General features: G+C 39.2%; 1 protein-coding gene across 9 annotated transcripts in view; it reads left to right on the top strand.

The window, feature by feature from the left end:
* Positions 1-25,033, top strand: part of RAB27A (RAB27A, member RAS oncogene family) — a 72,590-nt gene that overhangs the window by 24,272 nt on the left and 23,285 nt on the right. For 7 of the 9 annotated variants that reach the window (XM_036844724.1, XM_036844715.1, XM_036844714.1 and 4 more), the window contains one exon: positions 21,248-21,422. In XM_036844724.1, the coding sequence (XP_036700619.1) occupies positions 21,270-21,422 (153 nt within the window). In that variant the 5' untranslated portion in view covers positions 21,248-21,269. Of the gene's footprint in view, positions 1-14,574; positions 14,597-14,683; positions 14,706-21,247; positions 21,423-25,033 lie in introns of those variants that run through there. The other 2 variants (XM_036844717.1, XM_036844723.1) reach the window with 2 other exon arrangements.

Here is a 25,033-nt window from a genome sequence, read left to right on the forward strand (position 1 = left end):
TCAACTATTAAAAGAATGAACAAAAACAAACATATAATAACCCCTCATTAACATAGAACGTGTCCAGTCTTTTCTAGAGGTATAACCTCCCTCGATGCAGCATTCCACAAATCAGATTTGTTCACCCTGCTTTAAGCAAAAGGAAATAACTATATTTTCCCCTCTATCCTCAGATTGTACAAATTAGATGATCATTGTGGCTGGTCTGGTTTAGGTTTGGAACCAAGGTTTTGAGGCATGGGCTGGCCCCTTTGGTTGATAGTGTTGAATTGCAAATATAAGCATCACTTTTTATCTCTCTTAAGATGCTTACCATTTTTGAAATCTGTTACCCTCATTGCTAGGTGTTATAATGGGGGGGGGGCGCTTGAACCCCAGTACTTAAAGTCCAACATAGTACTGAAAAGAAAATTCAAAAGACAACTAATGATTTTCTGATATTTCTCTAGGGAGTAAAAGACTATTTCAGTTGAAAACTTTCTGTGATAATTACTTCTGTCTCTAACTGACTGCATCTTGAGTAACCTTTTTCTTTTGGCCCCAAACTAGAGCAACCTATATACGTGTGATGTGTTACATTTGAAGATTGGTTTCGAGTAAATCCTCTCAATTATGTGATACTTATTAGGTATTTCATTTTTTTATTCATTCAAATATTTATTAATGATTCTGAGAACTATAGCCTCCTCTCCTCAGGGATGGACATGGAAGAAACAATGACTTTGAAAGAGAATTCTTGGGTAGAGAGTATAGGTAAAGAGGAGAAGTCAGGAAAGTTAGAGAAAAAACTAGAAGAAAGGAAAAATAAAGATCAAAGGCAGAATAATTGTAAAAGCTTGAAAATTAACAGAGAGAAGGAGAAAAAAATCACATAATTTTCCCAATAGATTTAGGAACGAAATTTGATGAAATTGATATGCATTCATAATACTCATTCTTAGAAAACTAGGAATAGATGGAGCACTTCCTTAACCTGATAAGAGTGTGTACCAAAAACCTATAGCAAATGTTACTCATCACAGTGAAATGTTAGAATCAAGACAAGATTTTTATTCAATACTTTTGGAGGTCCTAACTAGTACAGTAAGACAAGGAATATAAATAAAAGGTATAAAGATTAGAAAAGAAATATATAGAACGTATATATATATATGTGTGTGTATGTGTGTGTGTGTATATATATATATATACTACATATATATTATATATATTTAAAAGATGTCACTTATAATAGGCACAAAAATATAAAGTACCAGTAAATCTAAAAATGTACAAGGTCTTTATGAAGAGAATTTACTTTGACAACATTTTTAAAGGCATTAAAGAAGACATAAATAAAGGTACAGATTATACATTACATGGATAGATTCAATATCATGAATATGTCAATCTTCTCCATTTGATCTATAGATTTAATGTACTCCAAATCAAAATTTCCTTATGGTTTTTGAGGAACTTAGATGGAAGTGTGAAAGGTCAAGGATGTCCACAGTGAGGTAGAGGGGCCTGGTTCTCCCAGATATAAACAATAAATATAAAGCTGTATTATAAAGCCATAGTAGTAGTTAAGACCATATGACATTGGCCCAGGGGTAATGAAAATGACCAAAGGAACAGAAGAGAGAGCCCTGAAACAGATCTGCCCAGATATGGTGACTCACTAGGGAAAGGATAATTTTTCTCAATAAATGGTACTATGATAATTAGGTGTCCTTCTGGGGAAACTAATGAAATTGGATTCCTACATACACCTTAAAAATTCCCACTGGATTGAAGACTTAATGTGAAAGGCAAAATCTTTTGGAAAATAATGTAGAAGAATATCTTTATTATTTTAGGTAAAGAAGGATTTCTTTTACATGATATAAAAAGAACTATCTATAAAAGATTGATAGATATGACTACTGGAAGATTGAGCCATTAAAAAAGTGAAAAGACAAACAACAAGGTCCTACTGTGTAGCACAGGGAACTATATTCAATATCCTGAGATAAACCATAATGGAAAAGAATATAAAAAAGAATCTCTTGTGCTCTCTCTCTCTCTCTAAATATATATATATATATATATAATATATATATATATATAAACTGAGTCACTTTGCTGTACAGCACAAATTAACACAACATTGCAAATCCAACTATACTTCAATTAAAAAAAAAAAGAAAAAAAAGTGAAGAGACAAACCACAAACAGGAAGAAGATATTTGCAACCTCTGTAACTGACAAAGGACGAGTAGCCAGAATATATGAAGAACTCCTGCATGTCCATCCATAAGAAAAAGACAACCCAATAGAAAAAAGGGAAAGGACATGACTATGCTCTTCCACAAGAAGAAATCAAATGGCCAACAAGTTAAAAAAAAAAAAAAAAAGAAATTGAATGGCTCAACCACATTAGCAATCAAAGAAATGCTGATTTAGATTACAGTGTGTTACCATTTTGAGAAGTCTGACAAAATGTTGGTGAAGATGTGAAGTTGGGAGAGTACAACAATTATGCTGGACAACAATTTGGCATTGTCTTGTACTGAATATTATTGAACACGCACATACCTATGCCCCAGGAATGTCACTCTTTGGTATCTACCCTTCTCCCCTGGTATGTTCTGAATTGGTTCAGATGTGTTGAGACAGTAAACCCTTCTTCTCTCAGGGTTGTTGGGCAGGGCCTGGCATTGCTGGAATGCCCAGATCTGTGGCCTTCGATTATGAGCATTTGACCCAGTTTGTCAAACAAATAGCATGAAAAAGGTTGCCAAGCAATTTGCTGGAGAAGCTCTTGCTGGCATGCATCAGGAGACGGTGCACATGCATATTTATAGAAGTGTTGTTTTATTTTAAATGCGAACAAAAACATGGGGGACATGGTCTAGTTAGCTAATTCTCTTCTGAAAACCCACAGGCATTAAGTAATTAGAAAAGGGTTTGGGCTTGTCATTTCTTAATATCAGCGGTAAAAGTGGTAATTATTTCAAGCCAAGTGAGAGAGGCAGAGAATGAGGCTGAAGGAAAATGATATACTCCTGGCCAGTATGTATTTTTATTAACATGTAGTCAGATGAGTGGGATATAGGATGATGTTTTGAACCTGAATTGGTGCCCTAATAAAGGCTCCCCAAAGGAGAGAACAGTCTAGAGGCAAAGAGATAGCCAGCTGTCCTCCTTGACATTTCCTTCTTACTTACTGTCAGATACTAGAGGCGTGATGTCTGCAAATGAAGTTTCATCAGAACAGCAGGGACTGCCCATCATGTCCCATGTAATTTAGTTTGAGTGAGAACACCCTGCTGTGATCCTTGGTCTTGTGTGTTCCCTCTTCTGTGGTTTGTACAGTCATGGCCTTCTTGTTGGACCTTTCACTGTTAGCCCCTCTGCCTCTGTCCCAAGGACAGGGATAAATGTGGGACCATAGTGAAAGGGGATGGTTTTCAAGCACTCCTCTGTCATGTGGCTTTGTTGACCCCTCTCAGTCTCTCCCAATCCAATCTCATCATCTTTTCCCTCCAAAAATCTGATGGCCACCCACAAGAACCTTCTGCCCACTTCAGCTTTCTCCCTTCCCCCACTTCAAATATCCTGTTTCCGTCAGCAGCCCCATTTTGCTCTCTTGGTCACCCAGTTTCATCCTTTGTAGTACTTTCTCTTTGCTGCTTCCTCCTCTACCCAGTGAGACACTGCATTTTATTATTATTATTTTTTTAATACTATAACCATTTTATTTACCATCGAGAATCCACACAATCAATGCAGATGTCTCTTGGATCTTTTCCATCTCATGCTCATGTCTAGGCTCTCGTCTTTAAGGAGTGAGAGGTGACACGCGGGACAGCTGCCACCATGACCCCATTTAAACTTCTCGTGGCTAAACTCTTCAAATGTAGAATGTTTGTGTAGGGAAGAGACCATTGAGTTCAGCCCTCTTATTTCATATTTGAGGAAACAAGGCCCGGAGATGGGTGGTGAGCCATGCTGGATCACACACAGATGGTAGCAGAGCTGAAACGAGTACCCAGCACACTGACAGGTTCATTGTCCAGCCCTCTTCAGCTTGCCACATTGCCTCATAAGCATTCCTTTGAATTTATAGCCAGTTTTATAGTTATTTGTGGATTTGTCTTATGTTTCTCTGACTGTAAATTTTGAGGGAAAGAACTGTATCGTATTTACATTCGTAGCCTTTGAAGTAGTTAACAGGGCTTCTCAATAATTGTTAAATTGCAGTCAAAACATGCTCTTGCACCAAACATGCCATCTTTCCTACTCCTCACCACTGAGCTAAATCCTTTCCGGCTTTGAAGGTGTTCAGCTAAGGCCCTGGTTTCTGTTTGAAGCCTTGGTCAGATTGTGCCCTGTTTCTGACCTCTTGGGGTCTTTAATCCTCCCAGTGATCTTGCTAGATAAATACTCCCATATTGAGGAAACAGGCTGGGAGAGGTTACATGACTTGCCCGAGATCACACAGCTAGGAAGTAAGTCGCAGAATCCAGGTGTTCTGACTTCAAGCCCATTTCACTTTTGATATCCTGGGCTGGGTGACATTTTGCTTCCTGATTATCTTGTCTTATTTGTCCTTTGTTGGAAGTGAGTTCATTTTATTTGCTCATCCCAATTACCAAGTTCTTGAGGGTTCGCATATTTCTTTTGTGCCATTTGTAGTTACCAACACAGTACTGGGCACATAGAAACTGCTTATCAAATACTGTTGAGTTGAATGCCAGTATAAATTAATTTACCAAAAAAGAGCAGCTAGGGACTTCCTTGGTGGCTCAGTGGCTAAGAATCTGCCTGCCAATGCAGGGGACACAGGTTCGAACCCTGGTCCGGGAAGATCCCACATGCCACAGAGTGACTAAGCCCGTGCGCCACAACTACTGAGCCTGCGCTCTGGAGCCCATGAGCCACAACTACTGAGCCCTCGTGCCACAACTACTGAAGCCCATGTGCCTATCGCCCGTGCTCTGCAACAAAGAGAGGACACTGCAATGAGGAACCCATGCACTGCAATGAAGAGTAGCCCCTGCTTGCCACAACTAGAGAAAGCCTGCGCGCAGCAACGAAGACCCAACACAGCCAAAAATAAATAAATAAATAAACTTATTAAAAAAAAAAAAAAAGAGCAGCTATCAGTGGAGCTCCAAGACACTCTATGAGTCATTCCTGAATGAAATCAGCAGGGAACAGAGGGAAACAGAGGAAGGAAAAGGCTGTCAGAGAAAGCCAGATGGTAGACACGATTAGCAGTTGAGTGGCAGCTGGCCTGTTTTAAGTCCAGCGGTGAGGTGTGGAGGGGAAGCGACACACAAGAAGAACAGTCCAGGCAATACGCAAGTTTACTGGGGAGCTGCGGAATGGGAGAGGAGTACTCAGAAGTAGTGTAATACCCGTCCAAGTTAACGAAGATAAAGCACTCATACATATTGAGAAAACATTGGTTAAAGGAATATCCAGAACATGATGTGGCCTAGGAGGACTGGTTTCCAGGGTGAGAGTGGAATGGGTAGAGAAACTTTTGGCTTAGTTCATGATCATACTGTTAATTACTGAGACTGTGAGAAAAGGAACGTAAGTAGGTGAGGATGTTGCCATTGAAACAACTTCTCTTCCCCTTTCTCTACTACGGCGATCAGTAGGGTCTCAGTCCTGAGCCCTGATGGTCAGAAGTGAAGGGAACTCAAATGATTGCACGTGTCCTCTGTGCCCAGAGGTGTGTTGTGATAGCCAACTCCATGGCTTTTCTGATACTGCTTCATTTCACTTTTTTTTATGTGTATTTGCCCTATAAATTAGTGAGGTGCTTTAGAAATTCCAGTACTTTGATAACTAAACTAGATTCCCGATTCTGCCTTTTTCCCAAAACGGTCATGAAAATCCACTGACAGAGCTCATGCTCCAGATTTTGGTTTGGAAAATCACACTGCATCTCCTGAGTTAATAAACATTTTGCATCTTAACAAAATGTAAAACCTCTTGCACTAAAATGTATGTGGTAAATGTCCAGTTTGCTAATAGAAGCTTGTTCTCTTGCAGACTCATAGTTTCCTTGCTAACACAGACTCTTTATTTTATGTTAGCAAATCTATGTTGAGGTTTCTTTATTCACTCTTTTTTAACAAGGCCCTGTAGATTCTTTCTGAGTGGCCATCTTGCTTACTGACTTTGGTCCCTATATTCTTAGTCCCCTGCCTTCAAATAGCTTTCTCATAGGTGCATTCAGAAAATAGGAGCTTGGGCCTTTCTCCCCTTCTGAGATGGTCCACCCACACTCTGTCTGTGGAGTGTGCTTCTCTCTAAATAAATCCACTTCTTACCCATCCAAAAAAAAAAGAAAATAGGAGCTTGGTTCCCATAGGTGTCCTTATCCCAGGCTTGGCTGATGACAAAGACAGGTATGGCTTTGGGAACCAAGTTCTAACCTGGATGCTTGACTTTTCCATTTGCCCAGGGCAGCAGGAGGACACTTAGTGAATGAACCTGTTTGGGTTGATTAGGGAGCCTTTGAAATTGGATGGGTTAAGCAGGGGAGAGCAAGTAGATGGAATAAATTGCCCTGACTTAGAAGGGAAGAATCTCTCTGGCTTTTGATAAAGTAACAACTACCTGGGTCTTTTCTAGGTGTTGTTCCTACTGGCTCTGATGAGCAAGTGGTCTTCCCAGTCTGTATGGCTAGCTGTCCTCCTGAATTCCTCAAATCCACAAACCATCTCTCCCCTTTTTGATCTGCTCCTTACTTTTTTGGTGTTTGACTTTGATGTGACTTTGTCCACCTGTCTGGGACCTCCATTTGTATCTCCCCCTTCTGGCCTGAAGTTGGTTCTATGCCATCTTCATATGAGGTTGCCTGCTCTGGTAGGGAACACTAGGGATTGCTCTGCTCCCATCTTCCCCATGCCCTTTCCTCCTTCCCTGGAACTTTCTAATGGTTCTAAGTAGCAGTCTTTTTTTTTTTTTTTTTAATTAAATTTATTTATTTATTTATTGGCTGCGTTGGGTCTTTGTTGCTGTGTGTGGGCTTTCTCCAGTTGCGGTGAGCGGGGGCTACTCTTCATTGTGATGCGCAGGTTTCTCATTGCGGTGGCTTCTACTGTCGTGGAGCACGGGCTCTAGGCGCGTGGGCTTCAGTAGTTGCAGCACGCGGGCTCAGTAGTTGTGGCTTGCGGGCTCTAGAGCGCAGGCTCAGTAGTTGTGGTGCAAGGGCTTAGTTGCTCTGCGGCACATGGGACCTTCCTGGACCAGGGCTCGAACCGGTGTCCCCTGCATTGGCAGGCGGATTCTTAACCACTGTGCCACCAGGGAAGTCCCAGTAGCAGTCCTTTCATATGAAGCATTCCTCATGCATAGCCATTAGCTGGAACAAGGGGTTCTGTGGAGAAAATACAATACTAGCAATTTCTTTTGAATTTATAGAAAAAAGTCAAGTTAGTGGAGAGAATTTTAAGTTTTTCTCCCATCAGTATTTTTTTTAAATTTACGCTGCTTTGTGTTATCCTGTGCTGTACTTTAGTACAAAGTGGCTTCTGACGTAGCACAAAATAATATATTCTCAGTTATTTTAAGTTTGCTATATCAACATTTCATTGTGGTCTTCAAAGCATATCTTGACTTTTGAGGGTTCCGCCCAAGCATAGGTTGTTGAGTCCATTGAGGCTGACATGGCTATGTTTTATAATGCCCTTTGGGAAAAGATCACCAGTGTAGCTGGTTATAAACATCCTCCCAGTGGTTCCCTTTTTCAAGGACACTGGTTTTCTGCCCCAAGGGGGATGCTGCCCCTTGCTTCACTTCTAGCCAGTTTGGTCTAGATTTTTCCCTGGACTGTTCAGCCTTAGATCCAGAGCTCTTCTTTCCCTTTGGTTGACCCAATGATCATTGTCCTTTCCTACAGACTTATTCTGTGAAGCTCCAGGTAGCCCTTCTTGGAATTCTTAACAGGGTCACCCAATACATTCCAGATTTTCAATCCCAGATAAGAAGAGTCCTAAGGTTGTGGTAAGGGGACAAGATTTGAGAGATGGCATTTTTAGGAGATGCTGAATAAAAAAGTGTAGCATACCTTGTAATGAGGTGTCAGTTTGAGGTGTTCAGGCAGACAGGAAGTGTTGGGTACAAAGTTGAAGGTAAACGAGATGATTCAGAGCCATTTGAGGTCGAGCTTTCCACATTGATTTTCCACATGTGTACAATGGAGCACTTGTTAGGACTTTGTTGGGTCCACAGGCCTTGGAGGTGGGGTCTTACCTTCACTTCCTTTACCAGAGTGGTTCTACTTTCACCTGTTTTATATGTTAAAGTGCCAGGTAAGATTTCATTTGAAGAATATTGCTAAAGAAAGTTTGCAACCAGCTGGACCAGAGCAGCTTTCTGAGGGAGCGAAAGATTTGCTGCAGTGACATTATGTAGCTTTTCTGAGACGCTATGCAAGAGTATTCAGCTGGCTGTGAAAACATTGATCTGCTATGAACAAGAAGTAACCCAAGCTTAGCGTAGCTCTAAGTCAGATAAGAAGCTCCCCAAACATAAAATCATCTCTGCAGTGCTCTATAATAAAATGTTAGGATGCAGCATACTGTGTTCATTCCTTATTGCTCAATTGACTGTCCTAACTGGAGAAAAGCCAACGTGTGCTGAACAGATGTGCCTGAACCTTGCTGTCATTTACTGAGTGTGGCTCACATATGCTTCCTTAAATATTCTCACAAGAGTGGACATGTGAATCCACTCCAAATTTTTTTTAAAAAGGAAAGAGAATGACAAAAGCCTAGTGCAAATTATAGCCTTCTCAATTAATGACACATTTATAAGAATTCCAAATAATATGTATGCACTAAAGGCAGAAGCAAATAACTTAGCCAGGCAGTAAGTGAACAATTTGGAGGTCTCTAAATGTGGTATATAACTCATTTGACTGTAAGTTTTTATTCCAGTTAAAAAAAATAACAATAAAGAGAAAAAGGACATTTGAATAAAAGTTTATAGACTCCTAAAGAACCTCAGTGGGTCCCAGAGTTCCACAGACTTGAGGCCTCTCTAATAAGAACTGCAGTGCCTTATTCTTTTATGATGTGTTATATTCATCTCATTTAAGACATTGTCTTGTGCTTATTTTCTAAAAATAAATACGATCCAATATTTTTCCCGGAACCTAACAGGTGAAGTAGGAAAACATAAACAAGGATATATCAGATTGAAAAATACAACTAACTAGCTTGAACTAGTACATACGTAATTCTGCATACAACAAACAGGGAATACAGATCCTTTTTACGCAACCAGGGGACATTCGTAAAACTTAACAAATCCCCCCAAATTTGATATTAGGCAGCATTTACTGATTCAAAGGTAATAAAATTAGAAAAAACAACAACAATCGCAAAAAAGCCAACTGTGATCTGACAGACTGATTTAGAAATAGGCTGGATGGCTGCAAGTACCTCAGTCCTCTTTTGCATAAGTAAACCCAAGGCACGCCCTTGTCTATAAACAGCTGTTGATAGAAATGCAAACAGTCCCTGCTAAGGCTGCCTACTGCATAGGTGGAACGGGGCAAGAATCAATAGGAAGTATATCAGATTGGACCTGCACCACGGGTGAGTTTCTCTTCTTTCCTTTTGATTCAGCTATTAAAGAATATGATATTTAGGGAGCAGTTAAACATGTATTGTAAGTATATTAAATGGAGAGAGTGGACCTGATCGAGGACCAGGAAGACCTATAGCTGGCTGTTTAGAGCTTATTGACACCAAACGAGAGAGGCTAAGAATCCTAGTACTGTTGTTTCGTGGTGCTAAAACATCAGGAAACAGTTTGATTTTTCTGAGCCTATTTTACTGTTTTTAAAAGAACTAAGTTAACACATGGTAGAATATTTACAGACACTAGTTTTTTTAAATAAATTTATTTGTTTTTTATTTATTTTTGTCTGCGTTGGGTCTTCGTTGCTGCACACGGGCTTTCTCTAGTTGCAGCAAGCGGGGGTTACTCTTCGTTGCGGTGCGCATGCTTCTCATTGCGGTGGCTTCTCTTGTTGAAGAGCACAGGCTCTAGGCATGCGGGCTTCAGTAGTTGTGGCTTGTGGGCTCTAGAGCACAGGCTCAGTAGTTGTGGTGCACAGGCTTAGTTGCTCCGCATCATGTGGGATCTTCCCAGACCAGGGTTCGAACCCGTGTCCCCTGCATTGGCAGGTGGATTCCTAACCACTGCGCCACCAGACACTAGTCCTCAGACACTAGTTTTTTAAACTCATGATTAACTTGTGTCAGTATGCTGCCTTTTCATCAGTATATGGTAAGCCCCAAACTGGCACAGTGGAGAAGCACTTGGGTTTCTGAAATGGCTCTGTTCCCAGACTTAGCTGGGGGAAAATTTTCCTTATTGGAAAAGCAGAAGTCCCTGAAGACAGAGTAGCAAATGAGCTTATGGAGGAGAGTCCAGTACCTTGAAATTGATATAGCAGCTCACTGTTACAAGGAAAGCACCAGTATTCATGGACTGGTGTTGTTGGTGTGAGGTCAGTTTTTGCACACACAAACTGGAGTTTGGGAAGAGTACGTGGAGATGAGGGACAAGGAAGAGTAGAGAGGCTCAGGATAATGGATAGAAGTGGGACTGTTAGAACCCAACATGGGGGTGCTGTAGGGTGGATAGGAGACTATGGGAAAGAAAACCAGCTGTGCATGGGGCTTCCCTGGTGGTGCAGTGGTTAAGAATCTGCCTGCCAATGCAAGGGACAAGGGTTCGAGCCCTGGTCCGGGAAGATCCCACGTGCCGTGGAGCAACTAAGCCTGTGCGCCACAACTACTGAGCCTGTGCTCTAGAGCCTTCGTGCCACAGCTACTGAAGCCCGCGTGCCTAGAGCCTGTGCTCCACAACAAGAGAAGCCACCACAATGAGAAGCCCGTGCACCGCAACGAAGAGTAGTCCCCACTTGCCGCAACTAGAGAAAGCCCGTGTGCAGCAACAAAGACCCGACACAGCCAAAAATAAAAACAAACAAATAAATAAATTTATTAAAAAAAAAAAAAAAGAAAGAAAACTAGCTGTGAAGAGATGGAATCCTGTGTGCTTTCATAAGCCAGACTGCACCTGAGAAGCATATCCCTGGGGGTGGAGAACAGCTGTGCCCTGGTGTGGTCAGCGCGGGTGAGGCTGTGGTGTAGGCAGGACGAGGGAGAGGTGAAGCCCTGTCTGGTGCATCTTAGTGGCCTTTGTAAGTATCTGTGTGCCAAACTGATGCTTCATCTTAGCCTTCAGAGTAGGGTGTGTGGGATAGGAGCCCTCACCGTTTACAGTTTCTGCAAGTATACAGTTACAGTATCTCATCACAGAAAAGTTGAGGTATGGTCTATGCCCTTTGTTTAAGAAGTCAGGGAAATGGTTACAGTACACTGTAGAAGTCACCCTTACAAAACAACAGTGAAAATAATATCCTGGTATGCAAATGATTGGGTCTGGAAAGGCAGGGTGGTGGTATATTCTGGACACAGTGTCTGTACGGGGTGAATAAATATAGAGCACTCATTCTAGTTTTTAAAAAAGGCAATGATAAAGGAATCCCTCTCCTCCCCAGCTACTGCCAACTCAGGGATATTAATCTAATTGTTTTTATTACTTGGACAGTCATCCTCAACAGGTCTTGATTCTTTTAATTCACAATTATTTTTCCATCCTAAAATTTTTCTTGGAATGAAAGAAGCATCATTGCTCCATCACAAAGTGAAGTGATTCTCTTCTTGATTTGGTGCATTTCCTCTGACAAATCAACATCTTTCCTGTGTTGCAGCACATGAAAAACTTTGAGGCAGGTGAGATGCAAGAGGGCAGCTAGGTTGTGTTGGTCGGAGGCCTTACAACCCTCGCATATTCCGGGAGGACCAGGCTTGGCAAGAATCCCTGACTCCATTTCTAGGTCATAAATGGAAAGGTGTTCTGTGTTTTGCAACCTTGGAAATGCACTTTTTTTTTTCCTTTTTTTTGAATTTTACTTTATTTTTTTATACAGCAGGTTCTTATTAGTCATCCATTTTATACACATCAGTGTATACATGTCAATCCCAATCTCCCAATTCATGGAAGTGCACTTTTCAATTTCAAGTCCTTTGAGTGCTACTTGATTTGTAATCCTTCCGGTCCTGGCCACGGTAGCAGCACAGTCACTCCTAATATTTCCACCTTTGAGTCTTGGGCCCAGGAGTTTGGCATCACTCTGACACAGCCAAAGGCTCTTCACTTCTGCCTCTTCAGAACTTAACAGCAGAATTCCCTCTATGAATCAGTTGGTCTTGCAGCTACCTTCCAGGTGGCTTAGGTCGCTCCTCCTTTTCCATTTTCGGAAAACAGTTTTACTCCATTCTTTAGGAGATTTATTAGGTTCAGTGTCCCTCTTAAGGAATAGTGGAAAAAGCACCAGTCTTGATGCCATAAGGTCAGTGTTCAAACCTTAATCTCTCTTAGTCATAAGAACAGCTACGATATATTGATCTCCATCATGCATTTGGCTACTCACTTTACACCGGTAGGTGGTGGTCCCCTGTTTGAATTGAGGAGACCCTGACTCCAACACCTATGTCTTACTGTTTTCTATGTGCTCACAAAAAGCAACCACTGAGTGGGAGTAGACTTTACAGGTTTTGCACTTCTGTGGAATTCTTGGAGAATTCCAAGAATTCTCCAAGAATTTCCTGCTTCATGGTGTCATTAGGAAACACATTTAGCCATGGGTGGGACATTCCATTGCAGGGACATGTGGTTGTGGCCATTATGGGGCTACTTTCACCTTATTTGAGATATTACTCAGCAAACCAAACAGCCACTCCTATTGCCACTGTATTGTCTATATTTTACAAAGGACAGATTCTGTAGTACGCCTTTATTCCTATTACCGTGTGTCTATAAAATAAGATGTACTTGTCACAAACTGTAAGTAAATAACACCCAGTATTTACTTTCCATAAATTTCTGTAAACAGTTATATTCTGATTGTAAAAGAGGCGTGGGCAGCAAATAATGTCTTTTGAATAAATGAATCGATGATCTCCATATCTTAAAAAAACAAAAAAGCCAGTATCTCATTTGAGTCGTTGACAGTGGTCTTCCAGAAGAACATTTTCTACTTTCAAGAATCATTCCAGTGCCCCCTTCTTTCTTAATGTGTAGTTGCTTGTATTATTTGACTACTGGCTTATGTTAGTCACCTACTGAGGTGATGGTAACATTTCAGAAATAGTAGGTCAACTCCTGGATTGAGACTGCTTATTTTTTCTTTGTTCTCGTCTTTCTCTTTAATACTCATAAGGAATTGCAAATGGCTGAAGGATGCTTTTACAAATGATATATTTGGATGTCCTGGCAGTATTTGGGAATGTATATTTAATTCAACAGTGTTTGTAGATGATTTTATTTTTTCTCTGAATAACTTGCTATGTTGGAATATCATCGAATACTATAATTTAGTCTTTTCACTTTGTGTAACTGGGGAAAATGGAATATTCCTGTGTAACAGGCACATTTATAAATATTAAGCCAAATTGTATGTAAATTTAGATTGTCAATTTTTAGCTATGTACCTCTCTTCTCAGTGTTAAGGGTGGATCTATTATATTACTATGAAACAGATTCCAATTTCTGTCTATTCTTCAAAGCCATTACATTTCTACTTACTTCTCTCTACCTAAGATCTTTGCACAAACAAGATAAGCTCTTTGTTTATCATTTCATCTATTCTATGTCAACCTATTCAGGAGGGCAGAAACCTATCACACTAGATCAGAAATTGAGAAGAGGAAGGTCTTGTGCATAGAGGGCAGAGGCTATCTCCTTTTGTGGAAATGGGGAGCCCCACTCTTGGGCAGTACACATCTTGCCTTTGCAGTGAAAGTGAATGTATTTCACTTCAGGGTATAGCAATTACAGTGATCTAAGACAGTTGTAGCCAGGGCTCATCCTGTAAACACAAGTTGCCCCTACTCATATCTTGGTACATTATAAAATGCTGCTGCTTTTTTTTTTTTTTTTTTTTGGTTTTTCCTCGCGGCTTGTGAGATCTTAGTTCCCCGACCAGGGATCGAACCGAGGCCCCCTGCAATGGAAGCACGAGGAGACTTAATCACTGGGCCACCAGGGAATTCCCCATTATAAAATGCTTTTATGATGAACACTCTAGCTCTGAAATTGCCAAAAATCACCCAGTTAAAACTCATTGTTAGATTGGAATGCCACGGTAGCTTTTGTGATAGAGACCTCATAAATGATTGCACCTAAATTGACTTTCTTTCTCTATTTTTTCTAAAGGTTCAGGTACTGGTTACATTAAGAATAGGTTATAAAATTACATGCCTTGCCTAATAAGAACTTGATGAGGCTATACGTTAGTAATAGTATTGCTAAAAAGAAGTTTCAGTTATTGAACACTTAACACAAACCAAGCAATGCACTAAAACTTTCTGTGGATTGTGTCACTTCATCCTTAAAGTAACCCAGTGAGGTTAGTAATGTTATCTCCACTTTGTAGTTGAAAGAGAGGAGACTTAGTTTGAAGAACTTGGACCAGGTCACACCAAGAAGAGTCCAGAATTTGAACCCAAGCCTACTGGCCACCACAGTAAGAAAACAACGTTCTCTTTATGTCTTACCCAGACATTAAGTTCCGCTTAAGGATGATAAAATAGATCCATGTCTACTACCATTCGTGACACATAGTAGTTGTTCAGGTAATATTATCCCTCCCTGCTTTTTTACTCTCTGTATTAAATGTGGTTGATAGAGGGAAAATTGGGCTTTTAAAAACTGGCTTATCTGGAGTAGATTTTGAATGATTCTGCCTAGTGATTGGGGATCGTAAGGCTGGAATCTACGACTGAATTTAATAGGAAGTTTCATGGAGAATTTGGGCTATAGTGTGTGTGTATGTGTGTGTGTGTGTGCGTGTGCATGTGTGTGTGTGTGAGAGAGAGAGAGAGAGAGAGAGAGAGAGCTTTCCCCTTTGCACTTAACTAAAATCAATTTCTTCTATCTTATTTCCTGAAAAGCAATTAAAATATATTTTATTTTTTAAATAAGGAAGAAGATCATTGACTTTCTCTCACCAGGCAATTATCACCACATGGTACATGTTGAGGAAGTAGGTGTTCCTTGCTTTCTGTTGTTAATCTGTTGAGAGTGAGGGTGTAGATCACTTTGAAAAAATATTTGTGTAAGGAGGAGAGATAGATGTGAGATGAATAAGAAAATCTTTTGCCTGTTTCAAATTGAGGGCATTCTTGACTTTTTAGAAGACATTTCCTTGAGGTATTTAGATGCTACTTCCTCCAGGAGGTACAGTGTTTAAAGAAGTGACCTTAGGTTCAAGTGCTCTCCATAGATTCTTTTTTTGATAAAATTTATTTTATTTTATTTTATTTTTTACATTTTTATTGGAATACAGTTGATTTACAATGTTGTATTAGTTTCAGGTGTATAGCAAAGTGAATCAGTTATACATATACATATATCTACTCTTTTTTTTTTAAGATTCTTTTCCCATATAGGCCATTACATCTCCGTAGAATCTTTTTTTTTTTAATCTTATTTTTCGATTAGGGATTCAGTTCTTTCTTCATTTCTAAGAAAGATTATTGCCTTCGTATTGACCCTTCGGAGCTAGACTGCTTGACGATGCTAAATGCAGTTAATACTTATTACAGGACTTACTGCATGCCAGGCACTGTTCTAAACTAAACTTTATATGTATACTCAATCCTCACAACAGCCCTCTGAGATAGGTTTACTGTTGTGCGCCATCGCATCTAAAATGTGTTGATGCTGCATTCTTGATTTTGCTTAGAAGTTGCTAATGAAAGGTTTCACACAACTGTATTTCCAGTGCCACCTTATTTAATAACAATTGCAAGATGTCATGGGTCGTAAGACTGTGAAATATAAGATGCACCCCACTTTTAAAGAAGTTAAGAAAGCAGATACATGATAGTATTAATAAAATAGGTTATCATTCCCATTGTTAAGATGGGGATCCCAAGGCAAAAGACATTAAATTTTCTAAAGTGACATGACTGGATTCATAGCCAGGTGATTCAACTCTAGAGTCCTTGCTCTTAACTTCCACTTTTTTTATGTCTCTCAACAATTCATTGGAATTGAGCCCATGTTAATATGTGGAGAGACTGCCCAAGACCCACTTCCTCATCCTTTCATTGTGGCATTCATGATAGACTGGCACCGAGATTCTTCCGAGGGAGGAAGTGTGTGTGATGTATGTATCACCTGCCTTTAGGGCTGTGATGAGGGCTGTTACACTAATGCATGTAAAGTGCCTGACATGTGGGCATCTTACTTATTTTTAGCAAGAGCAGTGCAATTGGGAGGCCTTGATGAACTAGCTTCCCAAGCATCAGTAGGCTGAAGTGCTTGCTGGAAATTGTGTGCACAAAATGTTGTTTGGGTGCCCCAAATTCTGCATTGTGTATTTTTACCGTTTCCCTGTCTGCTCTAAAATGCCAACATAAAAATAATTTGTTATTTCCATAATTGGGGAGTGGAGTATTTTTTTTTCCTGAAGAACAGGTTCCAGAAACACCACTCAGGACTTGAGTAACAAAAATAAAAAGCAAAAATAATTTTTATTATTTTTAATTAAAAATTTTTAAAAAAATGTTTATACTCTTTAAAAAAATTTTTTTTTCTTTTTTTTAAAAATAAATTTATTTATTTTTTATTTTTATTTTTGGCTGTGTTGGGTCTTCGTTGCTGTGCGCGGGCTTTCTCTGGTTGCGGCGAACGGGGGCTACTCTTTGTTGCTGTGCGCAGGCTTCTCATTGCGGTGGCTTCTCTTGTTGAAGAGCACAGGCTGTAGGCATGCGGGCTTCAGTAGTTGTGGCTTGTGGGCTCTAGAGCAGAGGCTCAGTAGTTGTGGTGCACAGGCTTAGTTGCTCCGCAGCATGTGGGATCTTCCACGGCCAGGGCTCGAACCCGTGTCCCCTGCATTGGCAGGCGGATTCTTAACCACTGTGCCACCAGGGAAGCCCTGATTTTCTTCTTTTTAATGTGGATCATTTTTAAAGTCTTTATTGAATTTTTTACAATATTGCTTCTGTTTTATGTTTTGGTCTTTTGGCCCTGAGGCATGTGGGATCTAAGTTCTCTGACAGGGATCAAACCCTCACGCCCTGCATTGGAAGACGAAGTCTCAACCACTGGACCGCCAGGGAAGTACCCAAAATAATTTTTAATAATATGAAGATGGTTCTACGTGAAGACCTACCAGAAGCTGAAACTTAACATTTAGTTGTCTTTACCTCGTGGTGGTAAGCGGTGGTGAGACAACCACATATAGGACTGCAGGATGGGTTTGGGATTGTAGTCTGCTATGGACTAGAATTATTTTCTCCTGAAAGATGGAATGATTCCATTAACTGTAGGCTTTGACTAACTGACTGTAAGCTCAGATAAGGAACCTGTCACCACCAATACCCTGAAAAATCTCTGTCAACAATTTGAAGATCTGCCTGTTCCCTGAATACTTTTATTTCCTAGCAGCTTCCTTACTCTTTAGAATTCTGGTCTCTGTTAACCCAGACCAGCCTGGTCATTGTGACCAACTTAGGGCAAACTCTAAATAGCATCCCAATTTGCTAAAGGTTCCCCCCAGCTGAAATCTCTATTTTATTGTTGGATCACAGATCAGTGTTTTGCTGCCAGGTCCTTGAGATAAGGCAGGAGGTGAGTTCTCAACCAAGGAAGGCTGTGTCACTCATCATACCTTTCCCTGTTGTTTATCGTATTCTCCTCTGCCAGTATCCCTTCTCCCAACCTGTTTACTGTACTCCAACACGTACAAGCTGTTCAAGTGTAGAAAGAGACTATACTGTGGTGGAGATAAATATTTGAGCACAGATTGTCTACAGTTGGGATACTTCTAAGTAAAATTTTAAGTTTGTTGATTTGGTGTAAGTTTAAAGCACCAAACCATTGCTTTTGGTGCTTCTGAGTATCATTTTACATTTTTAGTCTTGAACTGTTTAAACATCTGATCAGTCAACTTGGACTGTTTTGAGCCAGTTTTTACCTTGAACTAGTTACAAGCAGTCTGATAAAATTAGAGCAACTATGACCCAGTTGGAGATAGATTTAATTGGTCAGCACTAGCTTGATTCAGTAAAATATGCTCTGAACCAATCAAACCTTAGGTGAGCCAGTCAGAACCTGCTTGTCCAGGTCAGAGCTTATGTGAGCTAGCTAAAACCAGTGTGAAGCAATTTGAGCTCTTAAAACCAGACCTAAATGATTTTCCTTAGATACATGTGGTTTTAGCCAAAGTGGCTTTAGATCAATCAGAAATGGTTTTGTAGGTAGAATGTCTTTGAACTTAACTTTTTCACTCTGAACCAGAATGAATCATTGAGATCCTTTTGAACAAGTATGAATTTTTTAGTATGGATCAGAGTGTTTTATACAATTTAAACCTGTTCTTAAGCTGGTCATAACTCTTTTGAAATTGACATATCTACTTAAAATTAATTGAAAATGGTTTGAACCAGCCAAGAAAGAAGGTGATGTTTGCTGACTCGGTAAACTACTCTGAGCCAGTCAGCAATCTTTTGTGCCAGAAATACATGTTTTGAGCTGCCCAGAGGCAATTTTAGAAATTGTTCTAGGTCTTCAGAGCCTGTCTGATCTGTCCAGAATGGCGAGAAGAGAGTGAGCCAACATTTACTGAGTACCCAGCATATGCCAAGCATTGTGCTGGGCACTCCACAAAGAGTATCTCATTCAATCCTTAGAACAATGGTGTGAAGTAGTGTACATTATCTTCTTTTTCATGGACTGGAAACCTGAAAATCCAAGACTGAAAAACATCTGAGTAGCCAGTATGTGGGTGATACGGAATCCAATCCAGCCCTGCTTGACTTCAGAAGTCATGTGTTTCCTGTTAGGCTACCTTGTATGATATCATACCTGGTCACTTTTAAATCCAACATCCATTTGTAAAAACTTGAGTAATGGCCACAAAGCTTGAGGTAGAATGGACATTGGACTTGAAGTTAGGAGACACATGTTCTAGACTGTGCAAATGAGTTAAACTCTCTGGGTACTGTTTCATTCTTTAGCAAACTGAACCCAGAAAATGGAAGGTCTGAGCATTTATTTTCAGGTCAGCAAGGCAGATAATTGTCTAAAGGTACAGTCTGAAGAGTGTAAAATATGATTAATTTCAATGGTGGTATCTATACCTTCAGTTGTGGTATTTTGTTTGTTAACACTTCCTTTATGATGGTTTGGTTTGGGAACAAACTGTTATATATTGCTGTCATCACGAATAGAAGACAAAACCCATGAAGATCATTTGTAGACTTACCTGTGTAATTCTTCTCCCATGATAACTAAACATATTAAATTTTGGTGCAGCAGAGATAGGTTCATCTGTCTTTGAATTCCATTCAAGTAGGTTTAGAGAATTCTAGAAGAGTATGCCATTGGTGACATTTTCTCCTGTACCTGAAATGATACAGAAACTAGTTATAAAAATGACCAACTTTTTTCAAAATAAAAGTAAAGAGGAAATAAGGTAGCCACAGCGACTTCTTGCATCATTCTCCTTGCAGAATTTGGAGTTGCTTTCTGCTTCCTCATTTATTTGGAGGGGAGCCCCCCCCAAAAATGATTCAATGTTATCTGGACCTACTTTTCAATTCTTAGCTCTTATTTATGAATAACTTGGAGCCAAGTGAGATACTGTGATAAAACATACTAGAATCTTTATTTGTACCCAAGTGGTCATCTTCTGGAGAGGCATTCTGTTACACACCATTAACACTGGCAACCTGCACCTGTGAGTACAGAAGCTATAACATAGGAAAGCCATCATCTGTACAGTGTCACTCCTTATAGTGTGTAAATAGAATGCCAAATGTTTGTAGAGGCTTTGCCCTTGTCGACTGACCAGCCATATCTGAATGTGAGGCCACAGCTCTGCACTAAGGGACTCTGTGGAAGTCACTGCAGCAACTCTTGGGGATCAGAATTCAGGATTTTTGAGCATAAGGTGAGTCACCAAATTGAGGATAGGGTGGGGGAGACAACCTTGAAAATCAATAAATGTCCTTGCCTGAGCTTTTATGAATTTTATGGATCTGTAGAAATAATCCTATAGGAAGCGTTGAGAATTGTGGTAAAGTTTCTGGGCAGGAGATGGCTGGGTGAAAAGGGGACAATGAGAGGAAAATCAGCAGCATCTAATGTAGGGCATATGATGTGTATGTGGATGGGTGAATATGTATGTTGAATGGGCAGGTAGAGTTGTCAGTGGTAACGGAATAGCTGATTGTTTTTCTGATTTTCAGGAGGGTTTATCGGTATTAGAAATGGGAGGATAAAAAGAAGTAAGCCTTCCCTGGAGACAGACTATATTTCTAGTCAGACTGATATTTTGAATAGTTTGAATCTATTTGCTGATTGCAAAGGATAAAAAGTAACCATGGTTAGGTCTTGCTGTAAAACCAAGAATATTTCTTCTCAAAGGTAGACCAATACTGAAGAGCTGAATTGGTAGCATTTCCTGTAGAATACCAAGGCAAATGTAGATAAATGAGCCCTTCATGGTGGAACTCAGTTCTCAAGTGAGCAGTGATATTCTAGAAAGATCTGATTTAATATGTAGTAACAATAATAATTTGTAAGGAAGGTGCAAACCAAGTTTTACTTGTGAACTTAACATTATCTTTGAAGGAATGATAATCACATGTGAAAATGCATAGGATAAATGAAATTGCCTCAATGTCCACGTAAAAAGAGAAAAGCCAAGGATGCAGCACTAGGAGACTTTGAAAAAGGAGGGGCAGTTGGAACCACTTGCGCTCTAAGAATTATTGTTATTCCTGTAACATTCTCCTTCCTCCTTTCTTTCTTTGTTTTGTCAACTCTTGTTCTACACGATCTGCGTATAAGCCTTAGTGACCATTATCTTTTTGATTTTCATTCTCACTTGGAATTTTTGTCTTAACAGTACTATAATATGCACAATAAATTTAACCTAAACTGTTAGTTATTTACAAGTTCAGTAGCATCTCATCTAGCAAATGATTAAGTCCTTGGAATAGTGAATAATGTCTAATCCTCTCTTCACAGAACCCTTAGGCACATAAGTGTTACGTAGAAGTACTTGATGAACTGGATATTAAAGGAAGTCATTTTATTCATGGAAGATTCTAATATTTTCTAATTGGTTTTTGGTAAATATATATTTGTTTGTATTTTTCAGGTGAACCACTGAGTTCTTCATTATGTCTGATGGAGACTATGATTACCTCATCAAGTTTTTAGCTCTGGGAGACTCTGGAGTAGGGAAGACCAGTGTACTTTACCAGTACACAGATGGTAAATTTAACTCCAAATTTATCACGACAGTCGGCATTGATTTCAGGGAAAAGAGAGTGGTAAGTTCTGTATCCTTCTATATAAGAACATAATCTGAGCCAACATTTGCCTGTCTGTTTTGTTTACTTTGTAGGAATTAGGAGGACAAAGGTTGGAATCTACAATTAAAGAGTCCTCATACCCCTGTTTTGTGGGCTATTTCTTCAATTTTTGATATCATTTTTAATGGATTTTCTCTTAATTAAGGCCTCAGCTATCGCATAGGGAACACTAAGTGGCAGAACTCATTGATCCCACCAGGAGTGTGAGGTTGGAGTAGGGATGGGAATGTCTGTAGGGCATGTGGATCTGGGAGGTAACCAAGGGAACAGCAAGGTTCTGCAGAATAAGGGAAGAGGATATTTTTAAAAAATTTTATTTAATTTATTTTTCAAAGGACAGCAAGACAAGTTATTGTGGGGTAGGGAGGAAGGCAGGAGGTTAGTATGTCCAGGAACTACATTTCTTACTGAAAAAGCAGCTGTTCCCATGAAGCAGGTCAACAAGTAGTCAGGAGATTAATGACAAAAACCCTGCAGTGGAGAGTATTCTACCTGGGAAAAATGAATGGTCTCTGGCTTCTAGGACAGAAATATTCATTCCCTCTGATCCACTCTAAGCCTTCCACTACCAGAGAGTCTGTTTTTTTTTTCTTTTTTTTTTTCATTTTAAAAAATTATTTTTAAATTGAGGTATAGTTGCTGTACAATATTGTATAAGTTTCAGGTGTACAATATAGTGATTCACAATTTTTAAAGGTTATATTCCATTTATAGTTATTATAAAACATTGGCTATATTCCCTGTGTTGTACAATATATCCTTATAGCTTATTTATTTTATATATAGTAGTTTGTACCTCTTAATTCCCTACCCCTATCTTGCCCCTCCCCTATATGCTTGTGATTATATTTATTAACTAATCCCCATTTTATAACTTTGTTTTTAAAAAATAACTTTATTCAGATATAATTTATATAAAGTTGACCCATTTAACATGTACAATTCAGTGGGTTTTTAGTATATTCACAGTTGTGCAACTGTCACCACTACCAAATTTTAGAACATTTCATCACCCCAAAAGAAACCTCATATCCTTTAGCATTTTTCCATTTTCCCTCCCCCAGCCACTAATCTACTCTCTGGATTTGCTCATTTGGATTTATCATGTAAAGGAATCATACAATATGTGGCCTTTTGCGTCTGGCTTCTTTTACTTAGTGTAATGTTTTCTGCATAATGTTGTATCATGTATCAGAACTTCATTCCTTTTTATGATCAAATAATATTCCATTGTATTGGTATACCACATTTTGTTTGTCCATTCATCCATAGGTGGACATTTCGGTTGTTTCACTTTTTAGCTGTTATGAACCATACTTCTATTAATATTCATATATATTTTTTGGGTGAACTTATGTTTTCAGTATACTTATATAGGCTTGGAGTGGATTTGACTGGCTATATGATAACTCTCTGTTTAACTTTGAGGGACTTTCACATTTTTCGGAAGATGCTGCCCCATTTTACATCTTCACCAACCATGTATGAGGGTTCCAATTTCTCCATATCTTCACCAACTCTTCTTGTTGTCTATTTGATTGTAGCCATTCTAGTGGGTGTGAAGTGGTACCTCATTGCAAGTTTGACTTAAATTTCCCTAATGATGAATATTGTGGAACAATCACCTTTTCATATGCTTATCGGCCATTTGTTTATCATCTTTGGAGAAATGTCTGTTCAGATCCTTTGCCTATTTTGAAATTGGTTGTTTTTTTGTTGTTAAGTTTTAAGAGGTTTTTTTGTGTGTTTATTCTGGATAAATGTTCTTATCAGATATATGATATGCAAATAGTTTTAGCTTTTACATTTAGATCTGTGATCCATTTTGAGTTAATTTTTGGGTATAGGGTGAATAGGGGTCCAACTTCATTCTTCTGCATGTGTATATCTAATTGTCCCAGCACCATTTGTTGAAAAGACTATTCTTTCCCCTGTTGAATGTTCTTGACACTCTTGTTGAAAATCAGTTGACCATAAATGTAAGGGTTTATTTTTGGACTCTCAATTCTATTCCATTTATCTATATGTCTATCCTTATGCCACTATCTTGATTACTGTAGCTTTGTTGTAAGTTTTTTTTTTTTTTAAAGTAAGCGGTACCTTATTTTATTTTATTTATTTATTTATTTATTTATTTTTGGCTGTGTTGGGTCTTCGTTTCTGTGCGAGGGCTTTCTCTATTTGCAGCAAGCGGGGGCCACTCTTCATCGTGGTGCGCGGGCCTCTCACTATCGTGGCCTCTCTTGCTGCGGAGCACAGGCTCCAGATGCCCAGGCTCAGTAGGTGTGGCTCACGGGCCCAGTTGCTCCGCGGCATGTGGGATCCTCCCAGACCAGGGCTCGAACCCGTGTCCCCCGCATTGGCAGGCAGACTCCCAACCACTGTGCCACCAGAGAAGCCCCTATTGTAAGTTTTGAAATTGGGAAGCATGAGTCCTCCCACTTTGTCTTTTTTCACGATTGTTTTGGGTTCCTTGCAATTTCATATGAATCTTAGGGACAGCTTGTTAATTTCTACAAAGAAACTGGCTGAGATTCTGATAGGGTTTGCATTGACTCTGTAGAATAATTTGGTGAGTATTGGTATCTTAACACTATTAAGTCTTCTGATTTGTGAACGTGGAATGTTTTCCTATTTAGATCTTCTTTAATTTCTTTCAACAATATTTTGTAGCTTTCAGAATATGTTTTATACTTTTTTATTAAATTTATTCTTACGTATCTTAATCTTTTTATGCTATTATAAATTAAATTGTTTTCTTAATTTTATTTTTGAATTGTTCCTTGCCAGTGTATAGAAATACAATTTATTTTGTAAGTTGAGCTTGTATACTGGAACCTTACTGAACTTGTTTATTAGTTCTAATATAACCTGTACATGTGTGTGTAGGGGGTGTATGTATCTGTGTGTGTATTTATTCCTTAGGATTTCCTATATACAAGATAGGAAATAGATGTTCGGAATTCCCATCTTCTGTTATACTTCTTCCTTTCCAACTTGAGTATGTTTTGTTTCTTTTTCTTGCCTAATTGCCCTGATGAGAACCTCCAGTAAAATGTTGAATAGAAGTGTTGAGAGAGAACATCTTTGTCTTGTCTTTTAGGGAGAAAGCATTCAGTCACCATTAAGTGTAATATAAGCTGTGCATTTTTCATAGATGCTGTTCTTCAGGTCAAGGATGTTCCCTTCTATTCTTAATTTGTTGAGCATTTTTATCACGAAAGGTGTTGGACCTTTTCAAATGCTTTTTCTGCATCTATTGAAATGGTCACGTGGTTTTAGTCCTTTATTCTACAACTGTTCTATTCCATTACAAATCAATATTGATTAATTTTTGTATGTTAAACCAATCTTGTTGTTATCGTGATAAATTCTACTCAGTCATGGTATATAATCCTTTATATATTTTTCTGGATTCTTCTTGCTAGTATTTTGGTGTCTGTATTCAGAGTGGACATTGGTCTGTAGTTTTTTTTCCCCTCGTATCTTTGATTTTGGTGTCAGTATAATATAGGCCTCCTAAAATGAGGTGGGAAGTAAGTATTTCCTTCTTTTCTATATTTTGGAAG

The sequence above is a fragment of the Balaenoptera musculus genome, chromosome 2 (genome assembly GCF_009873245.2).
Source record: "Balaenoptera musculus isolate JJ_BM4_2016_0621 chromosome 2, mBalMus1.pri.v3, whole genome shotgun sequence".
In the NCBI taxonomy this organism is placed as follows: domain Eukaryota; kingdom Metazoa; phylum Chordata; class Mammalia; order Artiodactyla; family Balaenopteridae; genus Balaenoptera; species Balaenoptera musculus.